The following is a 21,078-nucleotide window of genomic DNA, read 5'->3' as shown; positions in this document are numbered from 1 at the left end:
TGATCTTATCCTTTGTATGTGTCCAACTCTTAGATGTTCAATACATAATCCATACTTAATGCATAGCCTATCATTAACATATAGCAAGCCAATTCACTATCATTACAATTCAACTTTGCCATCGCAAGGACTAGCCATCACCAACGCATAGGGTGACCATCCATCCTCGACACATGGCTCACTAGGCAGCATCACACAACCTGCTTGGCATGGGCGCATGGTGTTTGCTATCGACGCATGGGCGTGTTGCATAGGCTAGCCGCTCGACACATGAGCGTGCTGCTTCGACGCATGGGCGTGCGGTGTATGCTGGCCATCGCTCACTCGCTTGGTTGCATGGGCGTTCTTGGCCACATGGGTTGTGCGCTTGGCTACATGGCAGGGTACCTCGACGCACGACATGGCTGCGCGTTAAGGCGCTCACCGCATGGGCGTGGTCGCTTGATGCATTGGCAAGGCATCTTGCCGAGGCTACTCGATGCATGGACAGGGCGTCTAGACGAGGCTGCACGATGCATGGCATGGGCGCTTGGCTGGCCCCTCGACGTATTGGGTAAGGGCGCTGGCCGAGGCCGCTCGACACATGGGCTGCCTTCCAACGCATGCCTTGTCTACCCTTGTGCCTTCCAATGCGTCATCTCCATTTTTCCTTCTTCAGCCGTATGCCATCATCAACACACCCGTCCAATGCATTGGTCCCTTCCAACGTATCCCACACAAAATTCTATACTTAGCCAAATTTTCCAAATTTTTCCCAAGAGTTAAACTTCCAAATTTCCTCTTTTCTTCAAATCTCCACTCTTTTCTCTATCATTCCCTACTAGCTTCCACAACAACCTACTCATCACACTAATCTCTGTAGGGAATCTACTCAAGTAAAGAAATTAGGATTCGGGGTTCACAAATAGTCACCTCAGAAAATATTTCTAGAAGTTCGGGGTTTGCTAGCTTTCTTTCGAACTCTCTTTACCAGCATTCTATGACCATCGCATGACCTATTTTAATTTCTTTTGGCAATGAGGACATTGTCGCATTTTAAATTTGAGGGTGAGGTAATTATGTTCGACCTTGCTAATATATATATATTGAGAATAATGACTCCACTGTCAAAACAATGGAAAACCCATGTTGATAAAAGTTAAGTTGTGAAAGGCACTTATCCGTAGTTGGATGTTCGCATGACACACGTGGGGGCAAGCCAAAACAAAAGTATGTCACCAGGATCAACGCATAAACCAATGACCGCAACTCCACTGCCAAATCGGTATGAGTTTAGTCTGAGAAAGAGTGCATTTCTCGTAGTTGGATGTCCGCCTGACTCGTGGGGGCAAGCCAAAACAAAGGCAAGACACTCGAATCAACGCAAGGTCAGAAAAAAATAGCAATAAAGAAATTTTTTTTGTGCAAGGATAAATCATTTGACACCCCGGAGGAAAATTTTCTTTTTGAAATAAATCATGCAATGTTTTGGAATTTAGTAAAGTCCTTTTGAAAGTTAAGCTTGCAATTCCTAAGTTTTAGAAATATTTTAGGAAGAGACTTGAATAAGACTTAAGGAAATTCTAGCATATAGGATTTGAACGAAGTATCCTTGAGAAATCTAGGGAAAGAAAACTTTGCGGTTAACTTGCTAAAGGAATCTTTAGCTTATGCTTGAGGACAAACATTGTTTAAATTTGGGGGTGTGATAACGGGTAGAAATGCACGTTATCATAGTACTAAGTTCTTAAACAATGATGGATTGCATTGATGAAATATGTTAAATTACGTCCATTAAGCATAAATTCTATAATATTGTGGTCGCATGCATCCAACGCATTAGAGCAGTTGATCTTTACATTTTTGTGCAGAATATGCGTTAACGCAATACAAAGATTGCGATCATGGGAATACATTGGTCGAGCGCAACTTCACCACAAGACTTTGCGTTGATCGTGCTCGCAAACATTCGTCCAAGAAGAATCACCGCAACTTGAACAGCGCAACATGGTGAGCGCATCCGGGTGAAAGGAAAATTAAGAGTGATGGGACAGAAAGTTGACAGTAGTCAGATCCAAATTAAGTTGATAGCCGATAACGGTCACGAACTACATTCAGCTTTATCGGTGACAATTATCCGGTGCATCAGTCAGGAATTAAAGCTGTCCCATCTGTACAACCGGAAGAGAGAAGCCACCTTTCAACATGGAAACTCTATAAATACCAAGTGCATTCTTTAGAGGAGGGGTTAAATAGTCGATTACTTTATCACTTTACAAGTTCACATCTTTGTCCATAGTCTTCTTTCATTTTAAGGCGGACGCGAGGAAGAAGGTATGTCGATAGATCGTTCCGAAAAGCTTGGGAAAGCATCGGAAGCTCCATGACAGAGAGAGGGCTGACACCTGCAGAAGCGAAAAATATTTGTAGATCAGAATAGAGATTCAGTGTAAAAAGCCTTGGTCAGCAAGGAATTTCTACCGGGCTCTCTACCTTTATTTTCCATTATCATTTTGTACTCAACTCAATTATAAGAATGGAATGTCTTTCTCTATATCTGTTCACTCTCTGTAATTCACCCATGAGTAGCTAAATTAGTTGAATGGGTTGAGAAGCATTTAGCTAGCACAACAAGGGAATCTTCATTCTTTGCAATTATCTTGTTTATGTATGCTTCATTCGTCTATTAGAGATACTCGGGAGGGTAGTCAAAGGACAAGATCCAGAATTGGGAAGGTCAGGTCAAAATCTAGGTTTGGAAAAACCATATTAGAACGCATAAATGAGAGATAGGCGCTTAGGAATGAGCACTATTTGTTATTAATGCATCACATGCATCTTAGCAATAAGATATGGTTGTATGCGGTCACCTTGCATTCATGCATTTTGCATCAATGCATAGGACAAGAGTAGAGACTTAGGGATAAGCTCTATGGACATTTTGCATTCAACACATGCGTCCTAGACTTAGAAGCATCGCATTTACATTGGGAAATGACTTGTTGTGCATGGTTGTAAGATGATCGCAAAGTTTGACGCATTCCTAAGTAACACTAGCTAAAGATCTTCTCAGCCCGTTCATCGCATACTCATTGCATCCATCAACCCAACTCTCTCTCTTAAATCCGCCACCTTTATTTACTTCTTTTTCATCAATGCAACAATACACTCACACTTTATTTATTTACTTGGTTACTGCAAAGTTTTCATAAACATTATCAACGCAATCTATTTTCACAAGTCCCTGTGATCGACCCTAGACTTACCAGGAAACTCAAGGGAATTTACACTTGAATTCCACTGGGGAAACTTAAGTACACAACGCAATCCATCAACGCATATCATCCATATTTTCATTCACATTCCTAAAAATAACTGTTGACTTTTCGCTGATAGGTATGATTGATGATGTTCTATGCTCGAAATGATGCGATACTACTACTAGATATACGTTAATTATGGATGTTCACGTAGTATTCCATGTGTTGTCACAAGTTTCCTTACGATGAAACCAAGTGTAATTCCACCGCAAGTTTCTCGGTGTGATCCGAGGTCGAACTCATGGACTTTTTTAGGTTATTGTGATATGTTCATGATATATGCGACCAAGGTTTCAATCTTTAAAAATGTGTTTGTATAGGTATATAAATTGCGATAAAATAAAGTAAAGCAGTAAAGATGCGATAATAAAATAAATACAATAAACCTAAGCTAGATGATACAAACAGGCTTCATGTTACAAGATGCTGGGGTCAAGGCTGGCTGTGAAAGTTATGCAAAGACGTGGAATGCGGCGACAAGTCTTATGAACAGAATAGAAAGAGAAAGATAAATAATATAAACAGCGAAAGTTCTCAATTGCGTTGAAGCTAGAAATACTGTTCCGCTCTTCTCTTGGCGTACACCTTTCAGTGATCGGCCACATTCTCACATGTCTGTAGTGAAATAGAGAATAACGTAATGAACGCAAGGTTGCTTCCATGTCTAAAAGTACTGCTCGCTTTAGTTAACGCATTCTTCTAACCCTCTCTCGATAGATCAAAATGGCATCTTCACTTCTACTTTCACAGGTGAAGATGTCGTCTAGTATGCCTTAGCTAAACGCATTTTATACCTTTAACATAGGTTAAGTACTTGTTTGATTCATATTAACTATCAGGGGATTGAAAAGACATTATGGAGAAAATGATTAATAGAGGAACGCAAATAGACAGAGAATGGTATATAAAAGCTATTGAAACATTTAATATGTCTATTAAGCGTTTGGTACATGGTGTTTGAATGAAAAGATAAGAGAAATTGAAATACAATGATGAAAGAGATAGAACAGATACAAACAAGTGCCAATGTCTTGACACTGATTCGATGGAGATCTGCTTGCCGGATAGGATGGATTTAATGGTAGGAAGAGCTTCCCTCTCAGGCTTGCTCCACCGATAGCAGAGATCTATGCATAGAGCTTCAGATTGAGTATTCAGCAGGTTAGATTTGAGATTCACCTCTTGGCCTTATCTTGTCTTCTTCTTGGATTTCTTCACTTAAGCACTCAACTCAGCCATTTCTCTCAACACTTTAGCAGCACTTAGCCCCCGTATCAAGTAGCATAATTTTTCTCTAAAATCTATGGGGTATTTATAGATGTAGGTCTTTGACTCTGGCCTTGTGGTCCCCACTGATGGTTATGGTAATTCCAAAGATGGAGGGATATTATTCCTTTTGTTATGCATTCAGACTGTCAATTCTGCACAACCGTTAGTTGTACACGTGTCTTAGTCCTCCGCTTTTGTGTTACCCAGGTTCATCTTTTGATCGTGAATTCGCATGCGGTGTTGTTTTTATTACCGCATGCGGTTGAATGTTAGCTCTGGATCGACTGTCGCATTGTGCCGTCATTGCAGTGATCGTCTCTCCATTGTTGATTGACGAACGCAATGTGACAGAGATGCGTTGAGCAGTTTCTCAGAGAGTCTTGAGTGCAAGCGGTGACTTGGTTTCCTACAAAACAGAGTAAAACTCGACTTGTCTTCCATCTTTATGGCGTTAGATTATATAATTGCGATCATTTATAATTATTGTAATTCTAAGCTAATCTTCATACAATTGACACATATTTACTAACTTTTAGCCGTAATATCTAGATAAGGTGGCATAAATAACTTGTATTTCTACAAGTTATCAATAACGCATCAGGTTTGTGAAAGGAAATTACTAGGTCCAGAACTTGTTCAGCAGACATTAGACAGTGTTAAGATTATAAGAGAAATCTTAAGATAGCTCGAGACAGGCAAAAAAGTTATGCTGATAAGTGGAGAATAGAATTGGAATTTGAAGTTAGTGATAAAGTATTTCTTAAGTTGTCTCCATGGAAAGGAATACTCTGGTTTGGTAGGAAAGGAAAGTTAAGCCCGAGGTATATTGGACCTTATGAGATAATATAAAGAGTTGGCCCAATGTCGTATCGGTTGGATTTACCTCCAGAGTTATCTCGTATCCATGATGTGTTTTATGTGGCAATGCTAAGAAAGTATGTGCCAGATCCTACCCATATGTTGCTAGAGTAACCCGTGCAGTTGAAAGAGAATTTATCGTACGAAGAAGAACCAGTGGAGATTCTTGACAGAAAAGAACAAGTCTTAAGGAATAAGACAATACCATGGGTAAAAGTACTATGGCGAAACCATAACACTTAATAAGCAATATGGGAAGCTAAAGAGCAAATAAGAAACAAGTATCTACAGTTGTTTAATTGATGGACTTGTAGCAAAATTTCGAGGACGAAATTTTCATAAGGAGGAGGTAAATGTGAACCCTGAGCCCTAATTTCTCTACTCGAGTATATTCCCTACTGAGACCAGTATGGTGAGTAGGTTGATGTGTAATTTTAGAGAAAAGGGTGAAGAATTAGAAGAAAAGTGTGAATTTGAAAGCTTGACTCTCGGGTAAAGCTTGGAAAATCGGCTAAGTATAACCCATGCGTTGGAGGTTAGAAAATTGACTAAGTGTTGTTCCATGCGTTGGCCTTGCTCATTTAGAGGTTATTTGGGCATTGAAGGAAGCCAAAGTGTGGCCAAGAGAAACGCATGCGGCAGCAAATGTCGTGAGAGGTTGGCAAAGTGGGTGGCAGCCTGAAGTTACGCGGACAGGGGCGCTGGTCGATCGTATAGGAAGTAAGCAGTGCTACACGATGAGGTGGGTGATTGTGTAGGCAGGCGCTAGATGATCGGGATAGACGATAGCACTAGACGATAGCGTTAGACGATGAGGCGTTGGCACTGCACAATCAGCATCAGTGCTAGACGATGACACTGGGCGATGGCCCTATGCGATGGGCGTGTGTGCTAGACGATAGTCGTGCTTCGCTAGACGATGGGCATCAACACTACACGATGAACGAGAGTCGTGCAATACGAGATGGTACTATACGGCAATGGTATGCGATAGAGCTATGCGACGGTGCTATGCGGCAACGATATGCGATGGTGCTATGTGGCAACAGCTCTAGACGATGAACTATGCGGTGATGAGACAAGCCATGGTAGACGCATGGTGAAACATCTTGCGTTGCTAAGGCTTGCGGTGCACAAGGCTAATACTATGCATTGGTGATGTGCTATGCGTTGGACATCTGAGGGCATGTGGGCGCATAGGACAAGGCTAATAGTATGCATTGAAAGGGTGTTGGTCATTATACTAGTTAAGCGCATAGGGCAAAGGTAAGCCATGCGAAAGAGAAGAATATGCAGCCAAAGATGAGCCTTGCGAGCATCTAGCATATGTGACCAAGTTGCATCAATTAGATGCACAAGGTAAGATTGAATGGACGCATGCACCAATTAGTGGTGTCCGAACATAGATATGTTGTGGCATTTGGATGGACGCATTCGTGGTTAGATGAACGCATATGAGGTTGGATGTACGCATTCAAAGTCGTCATCCGGACATGTGGCTTGTTGGGAAGAAATCTTAAGCCTTAAGTAAATAAGGTGGATGCACGAGAAGACATGAAAATTTAAGCATTTTATGTTGACTAAGGAAGAGGAAGACACCTTAGATTGCAGTGACTTGAAGTTTGTGTTGATAGTGTGGGGAAAAGACACTTGGACATACGGCCAAGTAGGAAGTGTCGGCCTTGGAGAGATTTTGTACGCCTATAAATAGGGCCAAGGACTTCTCTTCAGAACATAACTCAAAGAAAATTAAGAAGAATGTATGAAGATTGATTGTGAAGAAACTATGTGTTGATGAAAGAACGCATGCATTGATAGCAAATCTATGTGTTGGTCATAAAGCTTCAAGAGGAGACGCAGTTGGACAGTGACGTCTGGAAATAACATCAACTTGGGACAAGAAGTTCTCCCAGCATACTCGTGTGTTTGGAGTGATTCGAAAGCCACCTGAAAGCTCCTCGAGTCTAGTTTTTAGGATAGGGCTGCCGAAGAAGAAGCTCTAAGGATTTGGGTTGGAAAGTGAGGAAAAGACAAAAGGGTCAAGCTGTCGGGTAAGCTTGGGCCAGTATTCAGGATTTGAAGATTCCGGCCAAACCACGATTCTGAACTAAGATTTTAAGGTAATCTTTCTGAGACATTATAGAGCATGTTTACAGAAGGAAGTATCATGAGATAAGTCTTAGAACTATGAGTAATCTGATCTTTAAATTGAATATGGATCTTAGGGTTCAAAAGGGAGCCCGAGGTGATCAAAGAACTTCTAGAGAGAAAGGTTCCTAAACGACCAAGGTGAGTGACTAAAATATTTGATTAAATATTTACAATGTTTTAAAGAAAGATTATTCTCATCTCAGCTAGTTTTACAAAGTGGTTTCTAAGCAAACCATGAGTTATGTTTTAAACGCATGCCATGTATGAAAGTTTATTGAAAAACTATTTATGTGTGTTTAAATACACCAAGCATGCATTAGTATCTTTAAATACATGTTTTCTATGCGTTATGCTTTACATGCTTTAAAGAGAAAGTCATTTATGACTAGTTCTACTTGAAATGCGATACTAAAGTATAGTTGAGAAGGTATCCGAGCAGCTCGATACTGAAGGACAAGTTTAGAGAAGGTATCTGAGTAGAAGTACCTAAGGTATGACGGTACTTAATATGGCTATGTGCACGTAGGTAGTTAAGTCAAAGATTGAGCAAAAGGGTTCTCTCTTGACTAACAATTGACGTTGAGATTTAACCATAGCAGGGTTATTCTCAACTAAGGAACAGTTTTAAGGTTTTCTGATAAAAGAAGCTTTATATGCTATGCTTGGAAAATGTTTATACTACAGTACAAGGTTACTGTAGAAGTTTATATTTCAGTTTAATCTTTTTATTGAGACTTTTGCATGAGAATCAGTTTTCTTTCTTAAGTCACTCACTGGGCTAGCAAGCTCATCCCATTTTTAAACGTTTTCCTTTCCCCCAGGTAGTGGTCAAATCCTCAGGAGATAGCTCTTGCCACTAAAGGACAAAGATATTGTAACCCGTCTATTAGGTGGTTACTGTAAATATTGTACACATGTTATATTTGTTCATATAGGGACTAAGGTTTTGGGCATCGGGGTTTGTGAAACTAGTAATGTAATTACTCTAAATATGTTGTGTTTTTACACTTAATAAATTTGGCCTAAGAGGCATCCACTGTATATGAGTTTGCACATTGATATCAGAGTTATTTCCGCTAGATTTATTAGGCAATAAATGTCAACAAAAGGGTTAATAACTGTTGTAGTCATGTCCTTTCCTAGGCTCATAGAGTAGTCTAGGACGAGGTGTGACACCTATCTGGTGAAATGTAAGTGATAGAGTAAACATGCGTAAAATGGAAGCTAACATGATCATTAAACACTCTAATTACATTTAATTTGATTAACAAACATGCAAACTATAAGCTTCAAGCAGAAAAGGGTTTTAAAAATTACAACCTTTGTAGATTTCCACTTGTTCCTTGCAATCTCCATGAAATTGATCTCCAATTTCTTCAGTAGACCACCAAGAAAATCTTCTTTACTAATCTCAGCCTTGGATTGAGTGGTGGAACTGTGAATTAGCGAATTGGAAGAAGATTGAAGAGAGTTTGAGAGGACAAATTCAACCGATTTTTTTTCTCTCTAAAAACAAAAACTTCTCTTCAAACTGAATAAATGAAGTATTTATTCATCTTAATCATGCAAAAACTAAGTTAATCAGCCAATTGACACTTCAAAAGGCAATAACAAAGTGGAATAGGTGTTGATTTTATGGAAAAATCCACTCAAATTCTAAATTTGGGATAAATCCACTTACAAAATCAAATTTCAATTAAATTATATTTATTTAAAAAAAGATTAAACATAATTTCAATTTTTGAAAATTGAAAATTTGAAATTGATTTAATTTAAATAATTAATTAATTAATTAATAATAATCTAATATCTAATATTAAATTAATAAAACATCTAGTCAAACATGAATCCCTATTCATGTAATCAATATTTAAACCATTATTTAAATATTTTGAATTCTCCAATTACGTTTAATTTCAATAAATTTAAACGTTTTATTATATTGAATATAATTATGCAAACCCTAAATTGAATTTGAACATTTCAAATTCACACAATATTCTAATCCAAGGTTTAATCTTTTACGGGCTAGTAGAGGAACCTTATGGACCTACAGGTCATGAGCTCCAACGATTTAAGATTAATTAGTTAAATGCTTTAATCTGAATTAATCAATATTCGTTGACTACCGAGACATACCACTATAGCTCAGTAGTTGCATTCTCCTTACTGTAGATATATTTCTATCCACTTGATTTAACCATAATTAGTAAGTCAATCCTTCACAGGTCGTTCGTATTTACAACTAGGTCAAAATTACCATTTACTCCTATAAATACATCTTGTTCTTTAAGATACCACTGATCCTTTATTGAACAATTGATTTATAATCCAACTAATAAACCATGTTCCTCCCTATCATGAGAGGGTGGAGCCTCTTTGTTGAAGACTAGAAATCAGTACTTAAGAGAACAACATATTTTCTAACCCTAAACTGGGTAGGAGTAAATTTCTTCTTGCAGGACTATGTCCCCAGCTATCTATTCGATTTTATTCCTAAAATGGGAGGATTATTGAGCAGTACTGTTGAACTACTCTCACCTATGCAGATCAAAGAATAATCCTGAATAAACAGAAGTTTATAGTTAGCTCAGGATTAAGATCAAGTTACCCCAGGCCATCAAATTGAAATAGTTAGTTTTAACAGGAAATAGTCGTTATAAAGAAAAATGACTATTTCATGGTCCGGTCTTATGCAAACGTCTTTTGTATAGGATGCCTCTACTGCATGTCTCCACATGAATGATTTTAGGATCACATCGTTTGTATCAGTATATAAAATGGGTCGCATTCATAGTGTCTCCAGGATGAGGTACCCAATCTCATCCATATACTTATAGACCTTTTAGGCTATATACTATAACTTGATCCTCTTTTATGTCTCTACATAAAGTTAAAGTATTCATACTATAGACATAGGTTTGTTTATTGGATTTTATAACAGAGTGCAATTTCAATAATAATTTTATTAAAAATAAAATATGTTTCATATATTACGAACTACGAGTTTTAGGATATTCCTAACAGTAAGTCTCTTTAAGTAATGGTGTTATAAAAAGAAACTAATCATTTTGTGGTCCACTTTTATACAAACTCTTTATATAAGATACCTCCACTCACAAGTCTCCACATGAATGATCATGATCAAGTCGTTTGTAACATTTTACAATAATTATAACGATTACAAAGTGGGTCATATCCATAGTGTCAAGGATAATGTACCCAACTTTATCTATCTACTACATACCATTCAGGTTACTACTTAAATATGATCCATCTTTATGTCTCAACATACATGTTTAAGCTTCATCAAATAACCCTAGATCTTAATTTATTGGTTTTGAATTAATGCAACTAAATTTCAAATAAAATAACAACTTATTTTATTAAATAAATCTGTTTGTACAAATAAATTTACAAACTACAAAACCACGAGATTTAAGGTTTCAACCCCAACAAACTCATCTCGCCCAAAAAACACATTCTTCCCAAGTAACTTAAAGCTAATTACGACTTCCTTATCCTTCTATACCTCTTTAAAAAAATATAGTGTATAGAGGACCATTAAAAACTAACTTAACATAAAAAAAAAAAATACCCAGAAACTCTTTGCCCAAACATGTATAACATTCTAGGTGTTAACTTCTTCTTAATATTAGAGATTATTTTTACTAGATGAGAACAACAAGTCAATTTTGTTGAAAAATAGTCAGAAGTGCGGATTTTAGACACCAATGTCATTTATAACACAAGCCACAAAACAAAAGCACTCAACAATCAATTAGGCAAAACGACAACAAAATAAAAGCATTATCTATGAAAATTGCCTTAAATCTTAGGGCAAAACTCAGCCGAGAGTGTGTCCTAGTTATGAAGAACTCGAGCCCTAAGGTTTTGTCCCATTTTGTGTAAAATCCTGTGGCCAATCTTAGGCCTCATATACCTCAAAATTTTATACAAAATGGCGCTAAAAACTCAACAATCAACCAAATCTCGCAACATATTCAATGAATCTCAGACACATTTCATCCAATCTCGGCCGAGATTCAAATGGATTTTAAGCAAGATAGGATGAAGTATCCAAAAAATCATCCATTACAGACATGATACACAAAAAAAAAATATATGGAAAAAACAACGCAAATATCCAATCCATATTTCTCAAATATCTCAAAAAAAAAAAAAAAAAAAAAACTTCTAAAACCCTAACAAACGTTGAATCAAAACTAAAACCTTTAACTAAATGAAAAAAAATAGTGGAATAAATCTACAATAACGAAGCTTAAGGATACAAATAACCGTGGAGATGAACAAAACTTCAAAGCAAGTGGAGGGAGAACTAGGGCGAAATGAGGAGCTGGAGTGCTTTCCATTAAGATGAAAGGTTTTCTTTTTTTTTATCAATCAAGGGTATTTTTGTCCTTTCACACGACTGCATCATTTGAATTCTTAACATATTAAATTTGATCTCGAGGATGATCTCGTCCAAGAAGGTCCGAGATAAACTCTTGTAACAAATTTTCAGAAAGCATGCTATTTTTGTAATGTGAAAACTTGGGAGAGGGTTATTTTGGATAATTTCCTTTACTTTTAAATCATGCATTTCAATTTTCTTAAAAAAAGTTAAGCAACTATTTTACAAATTTGTGCATGTGATGATTTTAGTTAAGTTGGACAAAGTTATATTTGATTCATTGGAACACGACAAATTTGGATGTATTATTGAACGAATGAGAAACTTATCTCATGTAGCTGTATTTATGATACTGAATGAAAGGCTATAATTTCTTTGCTTACTTTTACGAACAGTCTAGAAAATTGTTATGTCATCTTTCGACCTATTTAACAGAGAAACTCGTGTTCAATTTTTAGACGTTGGAAACTTGTTTGCCTAATCTCGAAACATGAAAACTAAATTGACACAAACTCCAAACCTCAAGATTCAAACATACAAACTGATTTTAAAAAAGTTGGTGATGTGTAGTACTTATTATAATTGAAAATAAGAAATAGCATTATCAAATGAGCTATAAAACAACTTTTTGAATTCTAAAAAAGTGTTAGAAACGTAAATGTTAAAAAGATGTTAGAAATGAGGGTGGTGACAATTGAGTCGATGTCACAGTTGAGATACACATCACCAACAAAACATCCCACAAAAGAGTGCAAGAAAAAGGAACCTTCGCACATGGTACAATACCATAACTAAGACTCATAACTCCCAATTAGAGCATTACTCATAACTCCCAATTAGAGCATTATATATATTTGGAGTATGGTATTTGATTTGCATATGAATGGGATTAGGTGTGTGTGTGTGACTCTGTATATGTTCTCTCTAACAAACACAACATGTGAACTCTATCATCCAAATTCTCCCTTTTTTAGTACAATTTATGTTTTGCTTTTCACCCTCAGCTTCCATTTCCATTCCTCTCATGTCTTCCATTTTTTCATTCATTCATTCTTTCTTTCTATAATGTGATGTGATGGATTCAAATTCTAGATGAAAACTTTAAGGTTGAGCTTGAGACCATTTTCAGAAAATTAAATATATATATTTTAAAAAAAATCATAGTAGTGTTTGGTTAAATAAATGAAAAGAAGTTTTTTTTAAAAAAAAAAAAAATTTAAAAACACTAATTAGTAATAACAACATTAAATCATACTTTAGGAGATTCCATGTATTCTCATGCAAAATCACTTTTTTATATATTGATCGACCATTCTTAATGTGTTAGTAAATGATAGGAGAATTTTCAATTATATTAAAATATCAAGTCTTGATATCATGACTATTAATTAAATAAATAAAAAGTAAAAGTTTTTTTTAAGTACATAAAAAGTAATAGTTGTACGATCATGATCGTTGATGGCAAAATCTAGAAAAGATTCACACACCTAATTTTCATAATGCATCAATGATGATTTGTAACTTAGGAGAAGGAGCGACCTGCAAAACAATAGACTTTCCTTCAATTGAGCTTTAATGGTTTATTTTAACAAGGTAAGCTTAAGATTTCATGTATTCCCTTTTGGAATAAGCTCAGGAAAATGGAATTGGACCAACCAACAAGCCGATCAGCCCTCCAGTGCAAAACCAAACCTGCCGAATCCGAATCTAATAAGGAAAAGGATATTCTAATTTTCTCTCAAAGCGACTATTCTCAAATGAGATCATTTGAGGACATAAACCAAGTCCAAGAAGATCGAGGAGGCCTTGCTTAGTCCCCGAGCGGATTCTGTGCTTCTTGCCAATGGCTCGCCCGCGATGAAGGACTAAGTCCGAAAGCATTGAATGATGAACTTTGCTGAATGTAGAGTAGTCCGCCCCTACAGCGTTTGATCAGTTGATCATCATACTGACTGCTCTACCATTGAGCTCTCGGGGAGCAGAATGGATGACTTACAACTGAAAGTCAGTTCTTTGGATCGATAGATATATCGTACCACGTAATGGAGATCAGATCTTGGTCTGGATCCGCTTCTATAATCGAACTCATTCGAGAGGGCTTGGTGGTCTTAAGAATGGTTCGGATCAAAGAAGGCATGAGTCGGGCCTAAAAAAAGTAGGCCTTATAGAGAATAGGTTATCTTGGGGCATTCATCTTTATTGCTTTCTTCCTCTAGATCCACTAAGATCTCGAGTTGGATTTTAGATTCGAAGTTCTCATCACAACTCAAATTGGATAGTGTCAGATTCATCCTATCTCGATTTTACCCTCGTGTTATTTTCTCTTTTTAGATTTATTTCTCGTATTCAAAATTATCTATAACAATCGACATAAACATCTTTAACGATATGCTAATATTACATCAATATTTATCCCATAAGTATGTTGAACTTGACACATAGTTAAATTTTTTTCTTTTTTTGCATTGACCCATTAGTTACTTGTTTTTTTTTTTTTTTTTTTTTTTGATATTTTGCACACTTTGAGATATGGAAACAATTTGGCAAATAGTTTAAATTCATTCACAACGTGGCTCTTGCTGGACCCTTAAAAGAAAAACAGCCACTTAGATAAAAAAAAAAAAAAAAAAAAAAGGTTTGCAATAATTGATTGAATCCAAAAGGTGGTTGTTCCACATCCAACCAAGTTTATATTTACTTTAACAACATATTTAACATTATTACTCACCTCTTTTTCCCAAATAATTGATCTGACAAATCTTTTCATCCTTGTCCAATAAACCAAACATAGTTTACAACAGCCCAACAAATCAAATTCTTGCCACAACCAAAGTATAATTTATTACTAGGCAGACCAAAATTTATTCTTCCACTAATTTAAACATTTCTTTTTACAACCACAAATATTCAAACAAGCTTATCCATTAATCAGATCATGATTCCATCACCACTATTTTATAATTTTATTGATCCATTATAGTTTAACAATTATTATTTTTTTTTTTTACAACCACAAGTAAATTATTATTTTACAACCACAAGTATTTAGACAAGCTTACCCCTTAAACATCTCATCCATCACCAGTACATCCACAATTTTTAATTGAATCATTGTTGTTTACGATTACATGGTTGAAAACCAAATTGATATTAAGGTTTAAATCTCATTTAAACTTTGAATTTTCTGGTCCTTTCTTTCCGTTTAGTCCCTAATCTTTAGGAAATAAGACTTCAACTTTTAGAATGTCTTTTTAAATCTAAAAATCGTTAATAATAATAATAATAATGACTTTGTGTTCTAATATTACAACCGCACCTGCAATATTCATTTCAAGCAAACCTACATGCAACAAGACAAAATCAAAGAAACAACATTGTTTCAATTATATTAGTATATAACAAGGTTAAGGTCCCATATGATAATCATTTGATTTTTTATTTTAGTTTTTTTTAAATTAAGTTTATTAATATTTCTTTCACCTCTAAATTTTTTACTCTGTTAACTACTTTTTACCAATATTTTAAAAAATTTAGCCAAGTTTTGAAAATTAAGGCACCATTTAGTAACCATTTTTTTTAAAAAAAAATTTATTCTATTGATACTACTTTTATCTCCAAATTTCTTCCCTTGTTTTTTACTTTTTGCCAATGGTTTAAAAAACCAAGGCAAATTTTGAGAACTAAAAAAGTTTTTCAAAAAGTTGTTTTTATTTTTAGAATTTAGCTCAGAATTCAACCGTTGTAATCAAGAAAGATGCAAATTATTGTACGAAATGAAATTGGTTTAATTTTCAAAAATAAAAACAAAAAACCAAATGGTTTCCAAACAAGACCTAAAAGAATTTTTAAGAACTAGTTTTTATTTTTGGATTTTTAGTTAACAACTCAACTTCTTTTAACTTAAAAGGTTTTGATCTTTGTAATTTGCCTTCCCAAAATTTTCAAAATTTATAAAGGTAGAAAGCTAGTGAATTAACATTTCCCTCTTCGAATGAAAAGTTTTATCCTCACTCTATCATTTATAAGGACTTGAAAAATGTAGGGACTATATATAATAGAATAAACTTAAAAGCTTAAAAATTAAATGGGTCATTTCGAAACCTAAGAACCAAAATAATAAGAAATAATTACAAATATAATAATCATGTTTAAAGTACTAGCAGATATAATACAATGTAAACTTGTAAATATAGCAAAGTTTAGATCTAATTCCTAGAGTCTATCTGTTATAGACCTATTACTAGTAAAAATCTATCAATGGTGGAATTTATCATTTATAGATTTTTGCTATATTTGTAATTATTTAAAATTGTTACTAAATACTTAATTATTAGTCCTAAAAGTATTATCCATTGCAATTATCCTAATAAATAATAATCTTGAAATGGGAGAGTTAAAAGTTTAGAAGTTCAACATTCTATAAGTTATAACCAAAACCTTTTTATTTGATCAAAGGAAGGGAGAAAAAGAGAGTGGAGAGGAAAGATATTTACATTTGAATAAGTACACTAAATCTTAGCTTAAGTAAGCTTTACTTGTAATCCTAATTAATTAAAAAAGAAAAAAAAGTTGCTTACTTGTAAGCAAAAGCAAAAAGCAGCCAAAATGCTCCATCAATCACAAAAAACAGCCCAACCCCACAGCCCCACAGCCCCACAGCCCCACTTCCACTTCAATCTCATCTACTAATACTTTCCCTATAGTTACTTATCAAACCCTCCCTTTCCACCGGAGCAATAACAACATTCACACCCACCTCCTCCGCCGCCGGTGGGTCAACAGAGGATGAGCTCTCCGCCAACGCCGCCGTTGTTATGGGCGCCTCCTGGCCGCAGCCGGCGGTGATCTTAGGGCAAGTATCAGTGAGGCAATTACGGCACTTGGGACAAGAAGTGTGGGAACTCAGCCACTTATCGATGCAATGAACATGGAATCCATGGTAACACTTAGGCAATACACGAACCCGATCCCCTGCTTCGAACTCCAACAAACAAATTACACACTCCCCATCGATTCCCCTCAATTTATTCCCTTCTTTTGAGTACTCCACTGTTGGGAATTTCTTTAAAATATTTCGTCGAACACCTTTCGGGTGTACCACTAAGGCCCCACCACCACGCCCACCTGACACGGTGGCTAGCAAAGTGGAGCACCGCAACGCGCATTTTAGGATGGCGTTGAGACCCAGAGAGCAAATTAAAGCGCAGAGGAGAACTGAAAGGACCATCACAACGTTCATATCGAAGCTCCCGAACCCAGGACGGGGCTGCGCTAGCTCCGGCGGACTGGCGGCCGCTGTGGCGGAGGGAAGGAGGAGCCTCCTTGAATTGGAGATAGACATGTGGATGTGTGTGAGGGAGAATGTTGAAAGTTCAAAGATTGGAGTTTTGGGAAATTGTAATTAATTTTGTTCTTTGTGAGAATAATGGGGGAATTTATATAGCAAAAGCGAAATTAGTGGATTGTGGGGATTGGGGGAAGAAGAAAGCTGACGTGTCCTTTTTTAAAATATAAATAATGGAGTGTCGTGTTTTTTTTGTTATTATTAAGGTTTTAACTTTAGTTGATGAGTTTTATTTATTTATTTATTTTTTTTAAAAAAAAAATCCCTTTAGTTGCTAAGTTCTTTTTTGTTTGGGTTTTCTTTTTTACTTTTTTAAAAGCTTTCTTCACTATGATTTTGTTTTTTTTTTTAAAAAAGACACCATTTGGGTAAAACGATCCAATTTTTTTAGTTTTGGGATGGGATGAATTTGATTCACGTAATTTGATCTATTAAAACCTTTTGTTTATATATAGTCCTCAAAATTTAAAAAAATTTAGTGGTATTTTTAGATTTATTTGTTTTTAATATTTGTTGACGACAATAGTTGATAAAATATTAATATGAAAATTTATTTTATGGAATTTGAACGAGGTGAATTGATTTACTACTTAAAAATCTATGCTTCATTTACTTCTTCATGATATTAGTTATAGTTAGAGAATGAGAATAAAAAATTGTGGGATCCACCTTTTTACAGTTCATAGTGTTTAAAATTGCAATTAATTCTAATTGTGGATCCCACTAATTTTGATTATGACTAATCTCATAATCGGATTAATGGTTTTTGGTAATTTAGTTAAAAATAAAAACAATAAAACATAGAAACATTATAGAAAGTATTGTTTTTAACAAACATTCGATCAACACTCTTTGATTTAAATACATGAAATCATTTTAAATTCAGTATAAATGTACAGGTGAATCCATAAAGAATCTAAAGAAAAGGACTAGAGTAACGGAAGTCCATGTTTTGGCCCCAATCAACAATGTACAATGGAATTATTTGCACGCTTGCCCACTCGGTTCATAGTTGTACGGCTACCCCTTTTTTTTCTTGCTTGTTTTTGGATGGTTTTTCACCGTTCAATTCATTTTCTTCTTTTGTATTTTAGTTTCTCAAATCTCAACCAATGAAACTTCATTGGATATGAGATTCAAATTTGTAATCTTTTATTTGAGAATATACGTTTATAGTTGAAATATGTCCAAGTTAGTTAATAATTTGTTTTTTTCCTTTAACTTAATTTAGGAGTAGAGATTATGAATTATTTTAAATTTACGTAAAGTTTTTTTTCATGCAATCTCAATCTTGTTTGTATTCTCTTAAAATTGAAGAATAGGTCAAATTAGAGATTAAAATTTTAAACAAATTGCAATAACCAGTAGTAGTTATAATTACATATTCAAATTTTCAATTGTAAAAATTGAGACCTCAGACTTAGGGTCAAATTTTAATATTTATATAAATTTAAGAGGTTAATTATTACCTTGTGTTGTAATTTAGCCTAAAATTTTTGCAAAGTCAAAATCAAAGAAAGCATCTTTGATATTTCAACCTTGCCTCAACATGTTTTTCTATCCCGAACTTCCAATAGGGATGACAACGAGACAAGACAAGAATTGGGAATGTCCTCCCTTGTCCCATCCGACCCAAGATTTTTAATCCTTATCCCCAATTGTGGAAAACTTTGGCATGTTTCGAAATTCCCAATTACAAATTAAATTTCCTATGTTCTATTAATATATTATATTATATATATTTCTTTTAATTTTTTATTCAACCTATTCATCAATGACATATATTTTATGTAATGTAGTTTAATGACATCGTGATTGTGTTATCAACTTCAAAGTGAGAGATTTTATTCCTCCATCCCATAAATTGTAATAATAAAAATAAAAATAAAAATATGCTCATATTGACCTATTTAATATTTTTAAAATTCATAAACTTGCTAAACTCTAAATTGAAATTAAGTTTAAAGTCTTATAAGACATTATAGTTTTATATCTAATAGATCATTTAATTTTTAAATTTTTCAAATATGTCAAAAGCATATTAGACATAAAAATTAAAAGTTTGAAGACTTTAATACATTTTTTAAGTCGTTTCAAATGCCTATAAGACACTCTTTAAAGTGTAGAGACCTTGATATAAACTAAAAGTTCAAGATCTAAACTTTAATCTAAAAATAATTAAAATTCATTTCCATCCATTCTCAAAATTAATCTTGAATTTAATAAATGAAAAAATAAAAATAAAAACTCTAATATCTATTTTTTTTTCTTTTTGAGTTAAAAGAATAAGTAGTGTGAGAAGATTCAAACATTTGACTTTATGTAAAATATGGTTATTTGGGAGATTTTCAAAAATAGAAAAATAAGAAAAAATATTTACATAAAATAGTAAAATTTAATTTTCTTTAATAGAGACTAATAGAGGTTAATAAAAGTCTATCAGTGATAAAAACTGACAGAAAGATCTATCATTGATACTATGTTACAGACATCGATAAAAATCTACTCGTGTCTATCATTTTTTTAAATTATTTCTATAAATAGTTTGTTGATAATTTTTTTATGCATAAAAATTTCTCTAGTTATAGTTATTTTTTACAGTTGCTAAGCTCGTATTGACTTCTAAATATCAAAACCTGCCCCTATTTAAGAAAGATGCTTGAAAGGTCTCGTTCTTAGGGGGGTAAAATTGACATCTCAACCCTGGAAAATGTAAGAAAAAACAAAAATATCTCAATACTATAGATATTTTGTCTGATTTGATTTTGAATTGATAAGTAGTTAAAAATTTTGTGAAGGTAAAAGGATATAGATATACATAATAATGTTTAGGAAGTTAACATTATGATTATGATGTTGATAGTGTCTTAATCAACATGGATGATAAGCCACCAGATTCCCAATTAAAGATATTGTTCTAGTGGGTTCCCAATTGCAAACACCCTTTAGATCAACAGCTCAAATGCCAAAAGGTTTGATCTTTATAATATTTTATATGCTTTCTTTAACCCATTAATTAAATGCCAGGAAAAATAAAAAAGAACACTGTTTATGATATTGAAATTTATTTTCTGATTGACAACTATACTTAAATTTGAGGAATAAAAGAGTATTACAGCAGTATCCAACTATCCAATATAAATAATTTCTTCTAATATGCTTTCTTAAATTTTTTTCTTTTTTTTTTTTTTTAAAAAAAGTTTTTTTTAATTTTAAATTCAAAATTAATTTGGGTTGAAATTAATCTTATAGTTAATAATTGTTTGAAAATGTTTGAAAACATTATCTCGATTAAGGGCTTATTTAGATTGATGAGAGAAAACAAATATTTTTTAGAAAAGATATTTTTATTTAAATTCTTTTGATAAAAAAATCATTTAAAATATATTTTTGAAGGGTGTGAAAATTTATTTTGAGTGATCGTCAAATATTTCAATTTTTTCGAAATGATTGATTTTTACAATTGAACACTTTGAAAAGTTAAATCAAACACAAAATTTAAGAGGTTTATTTGAGTTGCTTGCTTTATAGATAAGGTTTGAAGAATAATTTTGACGAACTTTATTTATGCCTTCTTACCTTTTTTTTTAGTATCTGAACTTTAATTTTCTTTTTTTGCCAAAAAAAATCTTTAATATTCTTTTTTTTTTAACTAAGTTTAATGATAATACGCTTCAATTTAAATATAAGATTATTTTCAAATAAAGAAAAATGAATCAATTTATTTTTAAATATAACAAAAT

The 21,078-nt window shown here is 34.1% G+C and overlaps 1 protein-coding gene across 1 annotated transcript; it reads right to left on the bottom strand.

Annotated features, from left to right (window-relative positions):
* Positions 1 to 16,464: 16,464 nt before the first annotated feature.
* LOC120073905 (RING-H2 finger protein ATL78) lies at positions 16,465 to 17,496 on the bottom strand. The gene has a single exon (XM_039026816.1). It carries the CDS (start codon positions 17,330 to 17,332, stop codon positions 16,670 to 16,672), a length of 663 nt encoding a protein of 220 aa, XP_038882744.1. The 5' UTR covers positions 17,333 to 17,496; the 3' UTR covers positions 16,465 to 16,669.
* Positions 17,497 to 21,078: the final 3,582 nt, after the last annotated feature.

This window comes from Benincasa hispida, chromosome 3, assembly GCF_009727055.1.
Source record: "Benincasa hispida cultivar B227 chromosome 3, ASM972705v1, whole genome shotgun sequence".
NCBI lineage: Eukaryota > Viridiplantae > Streptophyta > Magnoliopsida > Cucurbitales > Cucurbitaceae > Benincasa > Benincasa hispida.
The sequence above is the reverse complement of the archived record's forward strand: the minus strand, read 5'-3'. Positions and strand labels throughout refer to the sequence as shown.